We start from the raw sequence: 21,649 nt of genomic DNA on the forward strand, positions 1-21,649 counted from the left end.
AATTCCTTTGTTGGATAAGGACTGTAGGATCTGGTGCATGTTATAAACTCTACACATTTCTGTAATCCATGAGAGATGACTGGGAAGGCCTGCTTGGCATGAAATGAAGTTGTTGAAAAAGTCTTTTTCTTGTACAGTGAGTACTTGTAATTTAAATGTTTTACCTCATCACTTTCCAAAATGGCCAAAGTATGTTCTTGGGAAAGTGTCTTCTTGTTTTAAAAAGATTGAAGTTTTTTATCAGATGCTTGAAGGAATTTTTAACTGCATAATTTTTTGATATATGCAAAAAAGATGCATCTGAATAAATAAAGCATTTAGGTGTTTTTGTGTTTAGTATTGCTAAAGTTATTACTTTAAATGTAGGATGTAAATTTTTAAAGATAACTGTATTTTTATTATATAGGATTTTTCAGAGGCATCTCTTCATTTTGGCTACCATATTTTAAAATTCTATAAAAAATCCTCAGCCTTCTTTTTATAACATGACTTATAGTAACTTCTTTGCTTTGAAAGATGTTTCCTTTCCTGCTAGCAGCTAAGGAAACATTCACCACCAGGCCTGAACTTTGGAAGTCCTTGCTACTACTGCGTGCTCTGTAACGCTGCTCACATAGATGGACAGAGCCATTGCAACTCCATCTCCACTGGTGATGATGCACCAGCTGCAATAATATTTCAAGTCAATCCCTGATTAGTTAGGGGAAGGTCAGCTATTTCTGACTGGCCTCGCCTGGACAGCGAAACAGAGCAAAGCTCTGCCATCAGTGTCCTAAAATAGAAGGGCCTTTTCATCTGTCAGACTTGAGTCAGCCACATGGAACACAAATTCGGAGACACAAATCGACTCACAGGGCATTGGGAAGAAGGGCACAGGCAGAAAGTCAAGTGAAGAGAAACTTCTTCAGATATGAGCTATTTTCTCCATACAGTTTTTTAGTTACTTTCCCAATAATTTGTTTTAAATTTATTTTACTGCTAACCTTTTCAGTAGTTAAGGTGTTTTGTTTTTTTTTTTTTTTTCCTAATAACTTCAATAATGAAACTGAGTGTGGGGATATTTTTTGGAGGCTTCTTTGCAGCTCTAGGGGTTTTGCTTTTTTTGGTGGCATTTGGAACAGATTATTGGCTTCTTGCTACAGAAATAGGAACTTGTTCAGAAGTGCCTGAAGGTGCTGGGGTTAGTATGAACTTTTTATTTATAATTAGAATTATATATGTAGAATTCTTGGATGTGTTTATTTTATAAACTTTTGAATATACTAATTTTGTTTATTTTCTATTTTTACTTCTGTGTATAATTTTGAATATACTCATTTTGTCCTTCTGGAGGCTTACAAGCCTGCCTCAAAACCTCTTATAATCACTCTAAAGTGAATTTTTATTTTGTGATACTGCTTTTGCAATATGATATTCTTTCAAAAGAAGAAGGACTGTTTATAAATGTTCTAGCTGACCTAAATTCAGACAGGTTGTGTGTGTCATTATGATGGTAGTGTTTTTTGCATCAACATCTAATTGCATTTAATTCTTTCAGCCATTTAAAAATTGTATGATAATGGCTTTCTTTTTCTTTTTTTCCTTTCTCTGTAGGGAGAGAAGGCCACTTTCCATCATGAAGGCTTCTTCTGGAGGTGCTGGTTTAGTGGAAATGTAGGAGATAATAATGGCAGCATGTGGAAGTTTTGGTATAGTAAGTAATTTTTTCCTTTTACTTTATCTACAGTAGTTTGTTCTCATAATTGTTTGGGTTTGTTGGGTTTTTTTTTGTTTTTCCTTCTGTCTTCTGAATCATTAGATTTCATGGCTTCTTTGGGGATCAGGTTCTTCAGCTACCCTAAAATAAATTCTTGACACACACTCTTGTAATCTATAGGAAACCCCAGGACAAAATGGTACAAGTTTAGCTATCAGATTACACTGTGATTGTTATGTATGCCCTGCTAACCTGAGTCCATTCTTAGCTACAAAGTTCTTTACCACTTACTGTTAAACAGTTGCTTTATTTCTGTTAAGTAGGGAAAAAAGAGCTTAGTGGTTAGCCTGGTCCAGGAATTTTTGCTTGGGGAGTTTCTCTATCTGTTCTTAACTGACTACAAGTAGGTTAAGAAGGGAATGGGCTACTCCACAGTGAAAATGGTGTAGGACACACCATCTCCAGAAGAGTTTTTTCCTTATTACATTCACAGATGACCCGTTGCTTTCTTCTACTACATCCAGGATTCTAAGATAGATAGAATTACAAGATCAGAGAGTATTTTACAACCAAAACCTCCCATTTAGAAATCAAGCAAAATTTCTTCTCCAGTCTTTGGCACTCCCTCTGAGGTAGGGAGCTCCCTCACCTTATTGCAAGATTTCCATAATCTTTGTGAAAAGCAGGTGCCATCATGCAGATTTGACTTCAATAGCCCGTATTTTGCTAAATATATTGCTTTGTCTTGGGTGGAAAATGTAATATTTACTGTAGTTAATTTCCCCTTGTTATTTATTTGAAAATTATGTGGTCAGGAATCTGAAACTTAGATGGGGTTTAAGTTATAGTCAGCTTTTGTCTTTTGCCAGGAAGAAGTTGATATTTTTAGAAGTATTTAGTATAAAGGGTGAAATTATTCATTTCTGGAGGATATTCATTCCATAGACTGGACTCTTACTTGTGGCCATAGTAAACTCTGAAGATGCTTGGTATTTTCATTGTTCTTTCACAAAAGAAAAAGTAATTGCCTGGATTTTGTTTATTTGGTTGGTTTTTTTTTTCTGCACATGTATTAATGAGAAGAATATAACTAACTCGGAAATGAGAAAGGTACATATGCATGAAAAGGCATACATATGCATCACATATAAATTGCAGTGTGCTTTCAGCAGGGCTCATTTACTGTCCCAGGGTACAAATCTGTATTGCTCTTTAAGGAATATTCTTGTTTGGATAACAAGGCTTGAGTCTCTTACCAAACCAAATTCACTGTAAGATGTTGCCTAGGAACGGACCTGAAATCTTGACCTATGAAGCTCAGTTTGCCCGTTTGAAGAACAGGCACACAATATTGTTAGGGCAGTAAAATATTAATCTTTAACTTTCTTTCATTTTTAGCCAACCAGTCACCTTCTAAGAATTGTACACATGCTTACCTGTCCCCATTTCCTCTTCTCCGAGATGAACACAACTCCACCTCCTATGACTCTGCAATCAGTAAGTATTGTTTGGTGCAAATGAATACAATGCCCATAGTTTCAAGAAAACAATTTGGATGCTTCAAAATAAAACAGCCTTATCACTCCACACAGTTTAATTAACAGAATTTTGGTATTTCATACTTCTCATACTTTTACAACATGAATATTTAAGCCCCTGTTTAACAAAGCACATAAATAATGCTTAACTGAAAAAAAAAAAAAACAAAAAAACCAGAGACGTTTCCTGTTTAGTGTTTTTTTTTCTCCAACATAGTAATTATCTTCCTTGGGCTGAACACATTAAACAAGAACTTATTGTCATGTATTTCAATAAAACTGGTTTTGGTTGGATTTTTTTTTTTTTCGGGGGTTTTGTTTTTGTTAAATAAATAAACATGTATGGAAATCTACTGCATTTTTACTTTATGTGGAAGTAGGAGCAGAGCCTTGATGCTATCTGAGTTTAAGTGACTCAGATATACTTCACCGAGAAATTCTTGTACTGCAACAGAGATACATGTAAGTATATATTTATATACATGTGAAAGATAAACATTAATAGAAAATTTTATGTTTGAATAGTGCCTAGAAAGATCTGTCTTTACAACACTTAGGACAGAGATAAAAATACCAGGAACATTTATTCATATTAAGAGCTTTACACAAATACATTTGAAGTAAATAACTTCTGATATCTATTTCACATGACTTTTTAAACAACCTGTGATGTGTGCATGCTACATGTCTCTGAGCTTGCTGACTAAGGAACTTAGTGATCCCTTCCTGTCCTGAGGCTGTAATTATGCTTTTGCTAACCTTGAATTGTCTTTATAATCCAATTTTTGTGCTGCAGACATGAAAAAGAAAATAAACTAAAATTATAATGGTTCTGTTAATCTTTAGAAATTATGAACTGTTTGTCCAGGAAGAATTCAGACCTCACCATTCAGAGATCTAATCTGTAACTTCACAGCACATCTAGAACAGTTTATCTTTCCATTTGAAAGTGACAGAGTCATCAGCTCCTAATAGCCTAGACAGAGTTTGTATTCCACCATTCACTCATACATTCACAAAGGTTCCTCAAATTATATTGCATGATTACACAGAAGTGGACAAACAAAGAAAAAGAAAAAGAGAAGGAATATCATCAAAAGTTTAATTAATTTTAGTTAATGTTTGCCAAAAGAACCACTGCTCAAATATAATTTTCCTATCTATATTTCATATTAGGAGATTAAAAGTAGGCAGAACTGTACTATAGATGCTGGCCCAGGTAGAGTATATTCAGAGCCATTCCTGCTATATAAATAGATACAGTTGGATTGCTTTCGAGCTCATTAAAACTGAAGACGGTTTGGGGTTTTTTATGCCTACATTTCATTTTCAGCATCCAAGCTGAGTTATTTATTAGAACAGTTATGATTGCTCAAGAGTCTTTCACAACTTTTTATGAAGAAGGTTGTGTCATCATCTCTTCTGTTAGTTCAAAACTTGTTTCTCCTTTAGTCTAGTTTGACAATCATGCCCGTGATATTTGGCAAACAGGTTTTAAAAACCTTGCTTCATCTGGAGATGCTAAATTAAGAAATGCTAGAAGGTTATCCTCTTCTTCCTGACTCCCAGTGCAGGAAGTGGTTCTCTATAAAGCCAGTGGCAAAAGTCTCCAGTTTGGTTCCCTGAAGAATAAGATTTCATTTATGATTTGTATATCCAGTTGTCTGCATCTAATACTTTGCATCAGCAAAAATTAGAATAAAAGGGCACTACCAAAAATTTGAGATTATTGTCCCCTTTTTTGGTTCTGCTATTCTTTCTTGATAAAATATTACCATTTTCATGGCTCATACCTTTCTTGACATGTTCTCTTTTGGGGATGATAAAAAGCCCAAATCTTCTACCCAGGTTTATCATAGTATTTTTAGTGAGTCAATCAAGTTCTATTTTAACAAAATATAACAAGATAACAATAATTTTTCTGTCATCTTCATTTGCTCTTTCATAGAAAAAGAAACAGCTGAATAAAGACCTTTAAACTTCATTAGAAAAATCAAACATGTATACAACACATTTTCTAAAAATCTCTAACTTTCTGTTCAGAGCACTATTAGTTGTTGAACAAGTAGAGGCATGTGACTTTTTTACAGACAATTTGGTTTAAGAGACTTTTGGATTTTAGAGGAATTTGAATTGAACTTTAGCCCCTTGTGCAGTCACTTGTGTGGAGACACAAGTGTGGTTTGTTGGAGCGCTGTGTCACCATCCAGCTAAAAGAGCTCAGACAAAGATAAGTTGCCTGAGGAACATGAAATCTCTGATGCTTTTTGAGTGCAGTGTCTGGACCAAGTTCTCTGTTGACATAACTCCTTTGGCTTTAGTAGGAATGTGACTCAGAACTTTTCTGGGCCAGAATTCAAAACAGGTTCACCTATCCTCTCTTAGTTTATTTACATCTTTTTGTATGTTGGGTTTGCTTTTGTGTTATAGTTCCCAAAAATCTTAAAGCACTGAGGATGGGGAACTCTAGTGTTTCAGTCTGCCTTACAAAGATTTAGACCAAAGGCTGGGTTCATTCCGGTATACAAACCTAGACTATGAACTCTTGGTGTCAAGGACTGCAGACTTAGATGTAAATGTAAAGGCAGAAAAGCTTATGGGGTGCTTATATTGAAGGTTTGAATGCATACTTTAATGTATCAGATAATTTAATAATTTCTGTTAGATGCATGACCAGCTTCACAGGGCTAGATAGCACTGCTTTGAAATTGCAGTTGGCTATATCTTTTAATCATGGTTATAATGGTTCTGTGCGTTCATTGGTTTTGTTAAATAGTCTCAACAGAGTGGGGAGGACTTCCCCTAGCTGTAGTGTAAGGTATCATCAAAAGCTGTGTGATCCATCATTTATGGTTAATGTATGTTAAGAAATTCATAGGCCATGTCATTTATCTTAACCTGAAACAGGTTCTAAATGAACTCAGGGGAAGCCTGACTCTAGTGACTTTCTGTGATGGTACAGAGGTTTAGAGTGACAACTTTTATAGTGTGCAGCTCTTAAGTTGACTTAGCACCTCATTGTGTTGCTAGCAGATTCATTTTATGATGATTCATTTTATGATGATTCATGTATATAAGTGCAGTAAACTACAACCTAGGAATAAAAAAATTAAATTAGACCAGGCAATAGAAATAGGACAGCAGTAACCTATATATTTTAAAATAGACATATTATTGCATAATCATAAACAGATTAGCTGCCCCATCAGGCTATTCTGAAAACATAATAGTATGGTATTTTTAATATTAATTCAATGCTAGCTAGATTCATGCATAATATCATGTCATTAGGTTACTTAACACTGATGTTTAAGGGCTATCACACTTTCCTAAAGTTCTTTTACTATAGGACAATACTAGGCCTGTTTTTGGAAAATGTGCAAAGTTCTTACTCATGGAAATAGTCCCATTGGCCATAGTGAGATTATTTGTGAGAAAAAGAAGTGAAAAATCTAACACTTAGTCACTAATTCATTATTTTTATTTTTAAGGGGATTTTTTTCATCTTAATTTTGAAATACACAATAGTGCCCTAACTGTTGTAAATCACCCCAACACCTTTTGAAGCTGAAGTGGAAGCATTTTAGTGGGGCAGCACTGGCATATTAGTTTAATACTCTGATTTGTAGCTGCCAGTATTTTTTTTCCTGACTATTGGTATCTTATTTTGTCCAGTACTGGGCACTTTGCCAGCATTTTAAGTAATGCCTAATGGATAATACACAGTGTTTATAGAACTGAAGCAAAAATCTGATTTAGTAACTGTTTAATCTAAAATGGTGAGATCAAATTTATTGGCAGGTTTGTTAATGGGTTGAAATTAACCTAAAGTAATCTGGAAAATATCAGCCATGAAATCTGAAAATAGAAGTTGTACCAGTGAAATGTTAGCAGTAGTCTATTTCTAGGGGAAAAAATGCTCTTATGTAATAGTCATATAATTGCCCATGAGAGATACAGTACATTTATAAGTGTGATCTCTGTAGCCCCCCAAGCAGCTATAAAGTAAGAAGCATTTTAAAAAAGCAGTGTATCCATTTTGTGAATATTTGTATTTGTGAATATTGTATTTGTATTAGTGTTAACACTATTTTTGAAAAAAAAATATTACTAAGGGATAGTAAAGGGTGCTGAATGAAGCTGAGAAAAGTCTTGCAAGGTTTACTGTGTTGCCACCTGTCTCCTGTACAGCTGCTGCTGAGATAGGTGATTTCATTTACAGCTGTTTATCTGCGGAGAAGATACTCCTGGTTGAGAGCAGTTCAGGCACTTTGCCTTTCACTGTATTGGCACTGTGTGTGGCAAAACTCTTGTCAAAAGCATTTCAATATCTCTTACATTAAATAGAGAGGTAAAAAACTGCACATTCTAAAATACAATCCATTGTCAGATCACAGGAAATGGTCCCTTTTGGATGTGAGCTTGTCCATGGTAGTTCAAGGAAACTTTTCTAAGACCTTTTGCCTACCTCTGGAAATTTTTATGTGGCATTGTACTAACATCTTTATAATGCTTAACAATTCATGTTGATATTAAATTTAAGATTAAGTAGCCTGGGTTTTTATGGTAGACCACAGTACTTGTATGGTCTGATGGCTGTGTTTTGAAAACACTTTGAGTCAGCAAGGGCAGTGAAATACTTGATATGCTTTCATGATGCTAATGTTAACATCTCCAACAGTAGAAGGGTGTTGCTTTGTGACATTAGGCTGTTCCTAAGTAACTATTATGAAGCTCCAGAGGTGTCCATGACTGCTTCGCAAGTGTAACTGTAGGTAATACAGCTCTGTAACTTTTCAAATTAATTATTGCTTCTCTTTCGAATCATGCATCAGTAATGTCTTAAAATATGAATCTGGAACTTCAGTTTGTGATCAATGCTGGGATCTACTACACTAGAAAAGAAGGCTTGTGGTAATTTCCTCCCTTTCTCCAAAATTTGGGACTGCACAAACCCAGATACTTCTAGTTTTCAAATAATGTGAAAATCTCTGGAGGGACCTAAATTAGGATCTTTAGTGAGAAAAACAAGTAGCAAGGGAAAACTACAGGTCATGCAATTTTGGAGGAATATAATGTCCTATGCAGGCCCAATGATGCAGTTGTGTGTACTCCTGTTTTCCACTAAGTCTTTTTTATTTTTAGGCCTGCCTGTCATTTCCTAGGCAAATGTTGTACTCAACAAAGGGCTGCCTTACCAAGATGAGTTACAAAACCTTCTGTTTAGTACTCTTGCAACACAGAGAAATGGTATCTAAGATTTTAAGCACTGCAGATATGTTTACTTTGCACTCTGCAGTAGTGCTTGTACTTTATTTCTTCTGTTGTAGGAAACACAGAATAATGCATGTATTTGAGGTGGGTAACTCTAACACATCTGTGAAGTATCTGGAAGAGGCAAGGGTACTCCTTGTCATCTCGACCAGAACGTGGGCTATCCTATGAAATACCTCAGTGAGACTTGAAATTGTGCAAACTTCTGTTAACACTTCTGTATGGATACACTTTGTATGGGTTCACCAAACGATTATTTCTTGAAACAGACTGTTTGGATCACAGTGTCAGCCCTTTTCATGGGATGTAAAGAGGAGTAATTCAAAGCAGCATCCTCTGTTGCATTTTATCTATTATTGTGTGTCTCAACCTCAGAGCAGCAAAGTTTTTGACTTGAAGAGTAATTTCATTCTTAGGAAGATTTAATTTCAACCTGCTCTTTTGTGTTTATCTATAGATGACAGCTAAGTTAAATGACAGCAGTAGGCCTGAGCTGTTATTTTGAATGACTAGCCCTTTAGAAATTGATCTTGCCCATCTAGGCAGAGATTATGGGAAATGTGATCTAAGCAAAAATGATCAGATCATAAAATAAGTGAGCCATCTTTGCAGGAAAATGAGGGTTTTTTAATTCCCTTGCAAAAGTGAAAGTCTAAGTGCTCGTAGGGTGTTTCCTCAGACCTGTGCCACAAATGAACCAAATGACTTTCTGCCTTGCAGATTAGAGGGGGTAATATTTTACTTGAAAAGTCACAGATTTGTGAGCAGACTTTGTACCTGTCAACTACACTCCATTTTTTAATTGATGTTTAATGACTGAATTAGCTTAATAAACAAGTATTAGGATAATCATACTTTATCTGTGATTCTTTAGAGTAAATAACTGTTTTGGAGAAATAGAATGGAAGCTTCTGTCAGGGGATAGCGAGGTGAAATCAGTATTTCCCACACAATGCATTAAATAGTTACAGTGTTGGAGCAGAGAAACAGCTTTTCTCTTGTATAGTTACAGAAAGGTTGAAACAAATTTTCATCAGTTACATTTGTACTTCTTTTGTGCTCTGTTTCTAAGAATATTTGAACATCAAATCAAGCTTTACTCATGAAATCTCACTAAAAACAGACTTGGAAGCTTCCTGTATGATGAGTGAATAATGAAAATGGATGTTGGTTTTGTAATGCTGGAGAATCTCGTGTCCTCCTCCATTGAGAAAATAGAAACACTGCTTCATGACTTAGGTGACTGACCATAATAATATACAAGAAAGCTTTTTCAAGCTTCATTTTGGCCAATGTGTCCTATTATGTAGTATGACTTTGAAGTACCTTGGGCCACCCATGTAAAAGAGTTGGGTGGTTATAGATTGATTTAGTGGTATTAGGCTTTAAATGAGGAAGTAATGTCCCATGGACTTGGAGACTGCAATGAAGCTTATCAAAGTAGCCCCATGAGTAAAATAATATGAAATTGCTTCAGAAACCCAGGACTGAAGGACTTGAGAGATTTACCTTTCTAGGTCTCCATTCGCTGTCCATTTGCATTAAGTGAATCATTTAACTATGTGTTTAACTTTAAACAGGTGCCTAAATCCCATAAGAGGTATAGTACTTAAAGCAACACACACATTTAACAGTTTGCTGAGCCATAGCCTTATTTCTTACCTACTACTCCAATAACTTTTTGTTTATGTGAAGTGGAGACTTGGATATGAACCAAACCACAATCTTAACCCTTCTGCCAGGTATTTTCAGACACATTCATCCTTTTTATGCCCAAATCTGCTGATCAGTGTGGCGGAAAATTATGTCTCTGAATGTTTGCCTGGATTAAAAAGGGTGTTATTTAAAAAGTGTGGCTAATGTAATGTGGAGAGCGTGGTCTAGCTAATACATTTACAAGGCTGATGATGTATTCTTTAACTTGTGTTAAGCTGGTCAAGTTAAAAACCATAGACTTTTGGAATACATTAGTGGGAAACACGAGCTGCTAATGCCTAGTGAGCCTTCAGATTTCAGATGAGAGCAAACCTGAATTATTACTGAATAGCTGTCTCTAACAAGCTGTATGAATTTGAGTCTTCCAGGGTATGAACCAGTATAATAGTTGCTTGGTTGTGTTTTTCCATAACAGTAAGTAGGTGCTGTCAGATGATAAGTGGCAGTTTCTTTTGTGATACACTTTTCCTGACTTGCCAGCTGGCTTATATGCTTTCCCTCAGTTGGGTGGAAATGTTTTTCACTGACTGAATTGTCAGTGCTTCAAGATTTTCAGATCTGACGATGGAGATCTTTACAACTCATAATTTTACTAATGGGTTGTGTTAATGTACCAATTTTTAAATTCATGGGAGAAATTTATGTCACTCTTGTAGCATTTGTAAAATGATGACTTTGTTAAATGGATGTGCAATTAACCAGCTAAAAACTAATTGTTAGAAAGACTCTTTTGGCCAGAGTATGTCACAAAACTCTCAGCTCATTTATCACCAGCTGCATCCATTAATTCAGCACTGCTTGGCACTGCCTAACGGGCTTCTGAAACATCACATTTTAAATTTAATAAAATACAAAGAGCTTTAGAGCAGAAATAGGCTGGTTTAAGACACTTAGCTGTTTTTCAGAAATACAGTTTACATTTTTTTTAGTTTCTCCCTGTTCTTAGCTTAAGCTTCTCCTGCAGAATATGGCTATATATAAGGAGCATTATCCAGCTGTAAATTCTAAAGAACTTACAGATTGTTATTGGTGATACAGTCTCAGCACTAGGAGTGTCAAGATGTTGCAGCTCTCTGCTTCTTCCACACAATTTTGGTAAAATAATTGAATCCTGTCAATCTAATAATTTATCCCAAGGAATCACTGCTATAGCTTTGCTGTACCATTTTCTAAAGAGTGTCAGTTTGGTCAGGTTGCTATCTTACAAGGTATTGCTAAATATTCAGCAGATGGATTTCATTCACAATAACTTACATGCTGTTTTCCATGATCATCAGGTAAGGGCTGGTAATCAAACCTATTTTGATCCACATGATATATAATGTATATGCAAAATAAAATTAGTGTTTCATTTATTAATAAGGCAAGTGATAAGAGAAGGGGAAAGAAAAATATTTGTTACCCACTTGGATAAGTTCTAAAAAGCATTTTATTCTTTTTCTTCTGTCTTCCTGTTCTCTAGTTTATCGAGGTTTCTGGACAGTTCTTATGCTCCTGGGAGTACTCACTGTTGTGGTGGCTAGTTTCCTCATCATCTGTGCAGCTCCTTTTGCCAGTCACATTTTATACAAAGCAGGAGGAGGCTTTTTCATCATTGCTGGTGGGTATACTGTTTGCTCAGTCAATTATAGAGTAGAAAGGATGAGTTGTTTCTTCCATTTTCCTTAACCAAAAATTGTATCAATCCTGGTTAAAAGAAAGAGAAAGCATATGCTTCTAATCCTTTGGCTTGTGGATGCTTGCCTTGGACACAGGTTCTTTGCACAGTTATTTAGTCATGAAGCTATTATAAAAGCTATTTTTGGGTTAAGGTTAAAAAAACCTTATATTAAGCTTTGGGTTAAGGTTAAAAAAACCCCACATTCAGGACAAATAATGGAATTACACTGCAATTTCAATCTACTTTTTTTAACAGGAAAAAGAATGCATATTTAAGGATGTCGCCTTATAGGAATCTCAAGGGCTTTAGCTAAGGAGAGGGTTTAGTCCTTTATCAGTGATGCAAAAGATGATTACAGTGGATTCTGAAGAAGTTGGGAGACAGAACACATATACATGACCAATACAGAAAAATGCTTTGAATGTGATGGGACTAAACAAAGTAGTTGTCATGTATGAGTAAGTAGGAGCTCTAAACCTCTGCGAATGAAAGATAACAAATAACTGAATTCCCTCCTTCCTCATAACCCGCACATACAGTGGAGGATGCACCCTCCCAGGACTCAGCTGATGTGGACAGCTCACTGGCATGCTGTTTGCTTAACCTTGAAAAGTCTGTGAATGTGTCACACTGGTGTGTAAGATATAGTTATATAGGATGTAAATGATAGTATGTGCTCCATTTCTGTTCTCCTCGGTTTAAAGCCTGATGAGAGGCAGCCCTGTGAGAACATATTGTGTTACAGGGCAGAGCCACCTGTGTCAGGACCACAGGGCCTGGGCTCTCTTTTTGCTTCTCCTACTGACCCCCTGACCTTGCTTACCCACTGCACCTCTAAGCTCTTCATATGCAGCTAGTGATCATTATTCCCTTCCAAAGGACTCTCAGTGAAGTGTGGGAAGTATTTTATAATATTTTAGTTGAAGAAAATCCTGCATACTTACATTTCATCTCTTGAGAATTGCTCCTCCACACTTTTAAAGGACATACAAAAAATATTCATAGGCTGACGGAGATTCTAAGATATTTCAATGCTTTTTGTCACTAATTTGCAGGGCAAGAGCCCATGTGAGTCTTGCTCTTTTTCTGCATTTGTAATGCATGAAAAACCTCAGCTGTCACTAGAAAGTAGCAGAAGCTGTTTGAGAGGAAAAAGGGCACTTGAAAGATGTGGAACTGACTGGCAGAGGTGCAAAGCAACGCTTGTGTTCTCCACTCTGGGTCAGTTCATTGCCCTCATTTAGGTAGGGGAAAGTTAGATCCCCAAGCCTGTGCTAGCCTCCCTTGGCTTCCCTACGAGGCCTGCAAGAGGCAATAACATTCAATGGCAGTAAAAACGGTAGGCATGTAAGAAGTTCCCCCAGCTGGGGATTCATTTCACACTGAAAGAGGGGCCTAATTGGATCAGATGAATGTGCTATTGAGGAACCCTACACCTCTCTTCCCTTTACTAAGAGAATCTAGAGAGACTATTTCTTTAGGTATGTGAAGTTAAGTGAGCTTTATTATCCCAGTGTGTGACCTTGGGTCTGTGTCTGTGCCCCTTTACCCTTTGTCCCTATAGAGCAAATGTTCTTCAAGGGAAATCCTGATTTTTTTACTCTCTCTGTATGCAGCATGTTTCAACTTCAGGACTGTTCTCAATCAGGGCTTTAGAAAAAAGCTATGTTATTTTTACTATTACCATTACTGTTGTTGAAAAGCAAAGGTCTGTAGCAAAATCCTGCTATAATTTGTCAAAAAAGTGGTGGTGGCAGGAGAAAATAGGACCCATTCAGTTTGCTCAAGACAGAGCAAGATAAGATAGAATCTGATGCAGAAGAGGATGATGTGCTCTACTGTCTCCCTGCTGCCCTGATCCCTTCCTGTGCCTATCTCCTTCAGGATTAGAGAGTTGATTTAACTGCCTGCCAAATCAAAGCAGGACATGGAAGGGAAGAGTGATGAGAAGTCGGGCATATTTATCACTTCTCAAACATGTGATCAGGATGCAGCCAGGGTCTGCATCTACTTAAACACAGACCTAATGGGAAAATGAAAAGATGTAATGTGACTTAGATTAATGTGACTTAGATTTGGTGAAGTTAAGAGTTCTTCTAAGACAGAAACCAGCAAGTTGTTTTGAAGGAAAAAAAAAGGAATTATGCACATTGATTTGAAAGAGCCTGGATGATGTCTTACCACAAAATTCAAGTATGTGTTATACTGTAAAGAATAGTCTTCCGAGAAGGAAGTTAGACTAGATGATTGTTCTTTGGAAGTTAGGAAGAAGTTCTTCTTTTTAAGAAGAGGAAAATGTAATTTTCCTACTTGTCTTAAAAATAAGTTAGATGAAATATGTTATTGGATGTATCTTTATCCTTCTGCAACCTTAACTTATAAATTAGGAGCAGATAAAAGCTCTCCCTCAACTGAAGAGTGCAGCTTGTAGCATGATCTGTTGTGACCTCTAAGGGTTCAGGAAGTAGCTGAAGATATTATTGGGAATGAGATTCTTGCCAACTGTTCAGCCATCTGAAAGCTGTTTTATATGAACCAACTGCTTAAATTTCTGTTGTCAACAGTAAGAAACACTCAGATGGACACCTCACCTTCTCTGTGCTAAGGCAGATAGGTTTGCCTTTTGGAGGGACCCATTCAAGAAGCCTAAACAGAGATCCCGCGTGACACAAATTTAGGTTGAAAAGGACCTCTTGTGGCAATCAAGTCTGACATCCCATTTAGAGCAGGGTTGTTTTCGAAGTTAGATCAGACAGCTCAGAGCCTTATCCAATCAAGTTTTTAAAATCTCCAGTGATGTTCCACAGCATCTTTGGGTGCTTGTCCCAGTTTGACCAACTTCATTGTGAGAAATGTTTTCTTCTTTCCTTGTTTTCACCTGGTATTGCCCTTGATGCAGTTTGTGACTATTACATCTCATCCTCTCAAGTCTGTAGGTCTCTGAAAATCTATCCCCATCTTTTCTATAACTCCATTTAGAAAAATGAAGACTGGATTCTTCTCTAGACTAAAATTCCCCAGCTCATTCAGCCTCTACTTGTTCTCCAACCATTTTGGTGGTCATCACCTCAGTTTTTCAGTACCTCTGTTTCACATGGGGACCCCAAACTGGACATAGCTTACCACATATGATATCACAAGTGTTGAATAAAGGGTGATAATATTTTCAAATCTAATGATGGTGTTCTTGCTAATGCAGCTCTGTATGAGGTTAATTTTCATTTTTGCAAGACCTGCTTGAATTGCTGTACACATAAAGGAACTATTCTTGTACTTTAAGGAAATTGTCTATGAGCAACACCAGATTCTTCTGGGCCCTCTGACCTTTAAGGTAGCCTTTGCCCTTCAAGGCAGCCTCTCTTGGGATCTTGCCTACCAGTTCTCTGCAGAGATTGCAGTGTGTTCTCCTAGGTTCTGGGTCTTACCTTTCATATTCATCCTAGGATATTAACTTTTGCCATTCTGTGGCCATCATAACTACAATTAACACCATCTATCATTTTCCTGACCCATTTTTCCTTAACTAGGAGTAGCAAAACTTTGTAACTGTGTTAACCACCTGAGTCCACAGGTAAAACTACACCTGCAAGACCTGTGGGGAAAAGTGAGTATCAGTTCAATCATACCATAGTCAGTGATTTGAGTTCTGCCTTTGCAGCCTCATCTCCGTGTCTGTAACATCACACGATGGTCCAGGAGCAGCTATGGTACTGAAAACTGTGAGAAGCCTTATAGTTGCTTCAAAGGTCATAGGAAAAGAAGGGAAATCAGTCATAAAATGATCTCTTAGAGCAGACTTCAATAAAGTCCATAATTACCTTGTGCCTCTTTCTGCCTGCTGATAGTGAAAACTGTCCTCTTGTACTGATGCCAATAAGCAATATACCAGGATGTGCACAGAGCATTACAGAATCACACCCTGGTGAAGAAACAAGATTAGAAGTATGACTGCTGCTTCCTGCCAAAAGAGCGAAACAAGATGGTACTTTAGTTTGAGATCCTAGATGAGGACAAAAATCTGTTTTCAGAGACATGTACCTACTTCCATAACTTTTGCATGGGATCCTCTGCAAGTACTTCAGCAGAGAATGCCAACCACTATTTTTAAATAAAGGTCACAACAGGCCAAGGTAGGTGGTAGAATCTGAAATAAGGACAAGAACAGAAAAATGCATTTAATAAAAAAAATTACACACACACACAGAAGTTTTCCTCAAGTGAGATAAAGAGTTCTAAACTTCCAGGCATAAGTAAAAAGCTCACATCATTCTTTTCAGCACCTGTTGTCTTCATGTCTGCATAGTAAAAGATTCATGCCATAAACAGCCATTCACCACTGACAAGTGAAAGGCATTTCTACGTGGGAAGAATCAGTACTAAAGGCCAGCAAACTGCTTCTTGAATTCACAGACATTTCTAAAGGTTCTGTATTCTTTCTCCTCTACAATATGCACAAGTATTTGTTTGAAAGAAATTCAAAAGAATGAATGTGAAAGACAGAAAAGAGTGACCTCAGAGAAGTCCATGTCTTATCACACTGCACAGTGCTGTGTTTCAAACATGTGTGTTTATAAAAAAAAAGGAAAATGGAAAAAAAGAAAGAAAAAGGAGTAGGAGGGAAGTATTTATTTGTCTTAATCTCTCTCAGACATATTTCATGTTTTAGGAATAATTTCCCTCATCATTACTGATTCATGCAACTGCTATTTTTTATTCACTAAAAGGCAAAGGCAAAAGGATGCCTGCACTCTATGAAAAAGGTCTAAATGCCAAAAATGTAGAGATATATCACAGCACACATTGTTCTGAAAAATATTTGCTTCAAGAAATTGTGGATTTTGTTTTTTTTTCAATCTCAGTAATTTTGTCTTGGAGCTTGCCTTTGAGAGTTCACAACATTCACAATAGATTGTCAGTGCAAGAGTGCAGGAGTAGATTTCTCAGGATAAATATACATTCAGTGAACTTCTAAGAGCTTAACTCCTGTGAAGTCATAACTCTGTGAAAATTAGACAAAAGGAGTGCTAATGAATGAAATACTGATGGTGGCAACAGGACATGGTCAGTTTTTACTTAGCCTAATCCTATTGTTCAAGATATTTATTGAACATGCTAAGTAATACACCTATTAATTAGTCTCCATTAGCAGGTGATGAGACTGCTTAAATACTCCTTTAGTGCCTTAATTAACTAAGAGGGTTTGCATACTCTTCCTTTCTTTTTCTTCCCTTTTAAGAAAGGACATTTATCTCTGCTTGACATACATTTCTTCTGAAAATTTCCATACCCAACAATTTGCCACTCACAGGTGTAACAGCTTGCTGTGAAATCACACCCGATGGATGATAGATTCCCTGAAGTTGTTTTACCACTGGCAGCCCTGGCTTGCTATTTTGCACCTACATGGTGTTGATTCTAGCTTAACCACCTAGGTGTTGCTTCAGAGTGTCTGAAGAGCAAGGGGTGCCCATTTCTAGATTAAAGCACCTTTGATGCAGTTTTGTTTTAATGATGGATGTTTTTGACTAACTGTTCTACATAACTCTGCTCTACCCAGGATGCCAGAGGGCTTTCCAGATGTGCAAGGCCTGGTTATACTTACCTGCTGCTATAGTAACAGAATATGCATCACTACTTTTGGAATTATTATTGATTTGGACTAAGTTTTCCCCCATGCAGAGATTAAATAGAGAACTAGTTTGAAAATGCATAGGCACAGTCAGTTGAAGAGGTAAATTCAAATGTCCTTGTGGATTTTGCCAGATTATTAATGTATCTTTCCAAATCTTAGTGCTATAATTTTTGTTCAAATTTTGAAACCTTGAACAAAATCCAGATATCTAATATTTTGATTTATGAATTTTTCCCAGAATCTTTCTACTTTTTTAATCAAAAGTTACTAGCTCTGTTTTGTTCTAATTTTCCTGTGTTGCCCACATTACCTGTTATCATTAGATGTTCTGTTATAGGAATCTTCTGCTCAATTTGAATTATATTTGAAGAGTTTTCAATTTAATTTCTTATTCTTCTTGTCTGGCCCTAAGGCGATCCTTCTCTCTGATTGTTTCAGTGGTTTTATGTTTAATACAAGCACAGTACTAAATTCCATCAAAATTGAGTTTTACTTAGGTAAAATACTTTCAAAATTGAATTTATGCATCTTAGAGCTGAGTGTTGGGTTTTTCCAAACTTTGTTAGGAATTTGAACCTTAGCAAAAAAATGTAATCCTGGAAGTGTATTTCATACACATGAAATGTGTCTGCCTCCTTCTTTATTTAGTTTTTCTACTATTATTTCAGCCTCTTAGAAACTGCAGATCCTTTGGGAATGTTTTGATTATGCCTCAGCCCTTTTTTGTTGGTCTTCAAAAGATAATGTTTTTAAGGATTGAGCCATGAGCTCTCACCTGTCAGAAATTCAGGATGTATGTAAAGATATTATATTTTTTCCATAAAGCAATAGCAGGAATATCACCAGATTACCAGGTTAAGCTGCTCCACCTAACCTATCTGGTTTTGTCTGCATCAAATGAGGGAGTGAGACAAGAGCTGCTCCCTGGTAAATGGGCAGAAAGGGTGGGAAAGGAGGTTCTGAGGCAGCATCTCAGGTTGGGGATGGGGAAAGGTAACCATCAAAGGTTACCAGGACATGTGGATATGGAAGAAAATCCCTGGCCATGGGTGTTTCCAAAGTGCACTTGTGGGTTTTGCCGCAAATATCACATTTGTTCAAGGTTGCATTGCAAGTATTTAGCAGGATGGAGAAGATACCACAAATACCTGTGACTTACAGCTGGTAACCTCAAGTTTGGTAGTGAGTGTTCCCAGGACTGTGCACTGAGTTGTGTTTTAATGAGGCACCTAAACATTCTGGGATAAAAATGTGATGGGGTGGTGCCCCTCAAGTATTTGATCGCTGGAATAGATGGTCCTGCTGCTGCAACTTTGCTGTGACAGCTGGAGCTCAGGGAGCAAATGGGTACAGGCTGAAGCATGCAAAAAATTTAGGCTCGTGCCCTCAGTCCTCCAGCAGATCTTCTTCTGGAGCATCTGTTCTGCAGGCTTGCATTTCTCAAGTGTCCACATTCCTCTAAAGTGAAATGAAATATTAGGAATGCAACTGATACTCTGGAAAGCACTTTCTTCTTATATCTTCTTCTGGTGTATAGTAACAAGGAGATTATCGAAGTTTGTAAGGACATGTGCTCCTATTACTATCATGTATAAACAATTCAAAGGCCTTTCAGAGGAGTGGTTTGGAAAAGGCTGTGAATTATGTGGTGGATTAATTTCAGGAAACTGTTGTATCCAATTTGAGGTTATTCCTAATAGCCTGCTTCATAGTTATTATTTAATTATTGTTGGGTTTTTTTCTTCTACCAAGAGCTTCTTTTATAAAGGTGGATGATTTTGAATTAAATGCATTTGAATTTTTATGCAAAATATTTGAGTAGAATACTCTGAAATTTTGTGTTCCAAACACAGCCCTTTTCAGAAGAATAAAGAAGCAAATGCAGAGAGGTGAAGATAATAGAAAGATTTCCCACTCCTTTCTATATCTCCTCCATAAAACCGATAAAAACAATGCCAGAGTTTGGGAATCAAAAGTACATTTTTTTCCCAGATTGTCCCACTCCCTTCCCCCTCCTTCCCCCACCTTGACCCCTGAATTCAAAACAGTGAATACCTGCATGAATTTTGTCACCAAGGTCTGCCTACCAGAACCAGATATCACCATGTCATGGGAGCATGCCTTTCAGTGCAGATCAGGAGCAAGATGGGGGTAGTGCTAGTTAGAGGAAGCCAAAGGCAAAAATTATCCAGTGGTGGCTGACAGTGCCATGCAGACAGGACCTCAGGCATTGGTGGCTTTTTAGGTAACACAGTAAATGCACCCAGCATCTGTCTCACACTCTGTTGTTAAAACCTGGTGTTTCTTTTCCAGGTGTCTTGTTTTCGCTGGTAGTCGTGATGTATGTCATCTGGGTCCAGGCCATGGCTGATCTGGAAAACTGCACAAACATGAAAAAGATGGATTGCCCAGACTTTGCTGTTTATGTACGTTATGGCTGGTCGTTTATGCTGGCTCCTATAGGAGTATTTTTTGCTTTATTAGCAGGAATGCTGTTCTTGTTGGTAGGGCGTTACATTTATTTACACTCAGACTAGTCAGACGCTGCTGAAGGGAATACAGCAATACTTGTGAAACTTTGTGACAAGTGAAAACTGGAACAAAATTTTGTACATTATTACCATTATGGCAATCTTAAATGTGCAGGCAGACTTCTGGAAGTTCTTCTATTACTTGTTTAAGGGTAAGGGACACAAAACTCAGTACAGGAAGAAACAACCTTTAGTTCCAACTAGTTGTTTTTAATTATTTAGAAAGTACACATGTGGTTCTTCACATTGTACTATTAGCAGAATTTTTGTAGGTTAATAAACAGAAGAAGACAAAATTTTTCTGCAAGTAAAACATGAACATGAATTGCCTCAAATCAACATTTTATACATTTATCTTTTACATTTATACTGTTCTTCTGTTTATAGAGAATGGCATAAGGTAGAGGAGAAGGCAAACATTCAAACACAGTAATTCAATCTACCTCCTCTCCTGTTTTCCACTACTTGCCTTAGCTTTAATAGCAGCAAACATGTCTGCACTTTATAAAAATAGAGTGCAGTTGTTCATGCAGCATCCATAGGAAGAGGACAAGAGAGAAGACAATTGCCATGAATGTGTAAAAGATTAACTGTTCTATTACCCATTTCTCTTTTCTGTATGCATTTGAAAGCTGTATACTTCTGTATTCTGAAATCCATGTGTTGCATGATCCTGTAAGCCAGAATGCCTTCACTATCTGAAGTTATGCCAAAATTGTATTTTGAATTATAGCATTAATATTTTAATTAAGTTTTAACCCTTTTATTTTTCAGTGGAACAACTGGCTCCTCTAAAAAATATTTTCATGGTTGTGTAAAATTAATTTTTTATTAAAAAGGTTTATTATCAAGACAATATTTAGGACATGAAAATGTGTGTCTTGCGCAGCCTTCATTGTCCCACATGTTAAAAATCTGCATTATAGACCAAATCCAACTTGCCTACTATGCTTGCTAGGGAAAGCAATGAGCCTGGCTAAGACAGCCAGGGAGATGGATTTGGTACTCCATTGTAGGAGTGGCTGGTTCTGTGTGTGTGCATGCACATCTGTGTGGAAGATGGGGTAAGGATGAGACTGCATGCATGGTATGGAAAAGATGGGGTTGAGTTTTAACAATGGGGAAACTTTGTCTGGCATTGGGCCCAAATAGAAATTAAATCCATCTGAGAGTATGCTGGTTTTCACTTTGTAACTCGATGCAGAATAGTTTGGGGCTGATGGGGAAAAGTAAAGGCTTCATGTCGGTTTGTTCTTGTTCATAATGCTTAATTCCACAGCTGTTATGAATACTGAAAGCATTGCTAAAAGGCAGGAAAGGAATGCCCACAGAGAAGATGTGGTGAGCCAGATTGGATGTTATTCCATTTTGGGAGCTTTTGTGATTGGAAGCTTTCCAGGTTTTCCTGCTACTTATTTATTTTTCCCTCATCAAGATTAGTGTTATACATTATAGAACAGGAAGACAACAAGAGTAGGAGGTAGGGAAGCTGGGACTGTGAGGTTTAGAATAATTACCAATTCACAAAAATATTTTTATTGGCAAATAACATGGTGTTTTTAATTATTGTGCCAGAGAGTATGATGGGTGAATTTTAACCAA

General features: G+C 36.9%; 1 protein-coding gene across 1 annotated transcript; it reads left to right on the forward strand.

Annotated features, from left to right (window-relative positions):
• The first annotated feature begins 1,039 nt into the window (after positions 1-1,039).
• Positions 1,040-20,053, forward strand: TMEM182 (transmembrane protein 182). Its single transcript, XM_066571595.1, has 5 exons — positions 1,040-1,180; positions 1,594-1,693; positions 3,095-3,193; positions 11,687-11,824; positions 19,830-20,053. The coding sequence occupies exons 1-5, from the start codon at positions 1,040-1,042 to the stop codon at positions 20,051-20,053; spliced, it is 702 nt and encodes a 233-aa protein (XP_066427692.1).
• Positions 20,054-21,649: the final 1,596 nt, after the last annotated feature.

The sequence above is a fragment of the Molothrus aeneus genome, chromosome 2 (genome assembly GCF_037042795.1).
Source record: "Molothrus aeneus isolate 106 chromosome 2, BPBGC_Maene_1.0, whole genome shotgun sequence".
Lineage (NCBI taxonomy): Eukaryota > Metazoa > Chordata > Aves > Passeriformes > Icteridae > Molothrus > Molothrus aeneus.

Excerpts from the sequence above, each read along its gene's own strand:
- TMEM182 (XM_066571595.1), top strand. The coding sequence starts at position 1,040 with ATGAAACTGAGTGTGGGGATATTTTTTGGAGGCTTCTTTGCAGCTCTA. Across the intron at positions 1,694-3,094 it reads CATGTGGAAGTTTTGGTATA|CCAACCAGTCACCTTCTAAG; the intron begins GTAAGTAATTTT and ends TTTCATTTTTAG. Across the intron at positions 3,194-11,686 it reads CTCCTATGACTCTGCAATCA|TTTATCGAGGTTTCTGGACA; the intron begins GTAAGTATTGTT and ends CCTGTTCTCTAG.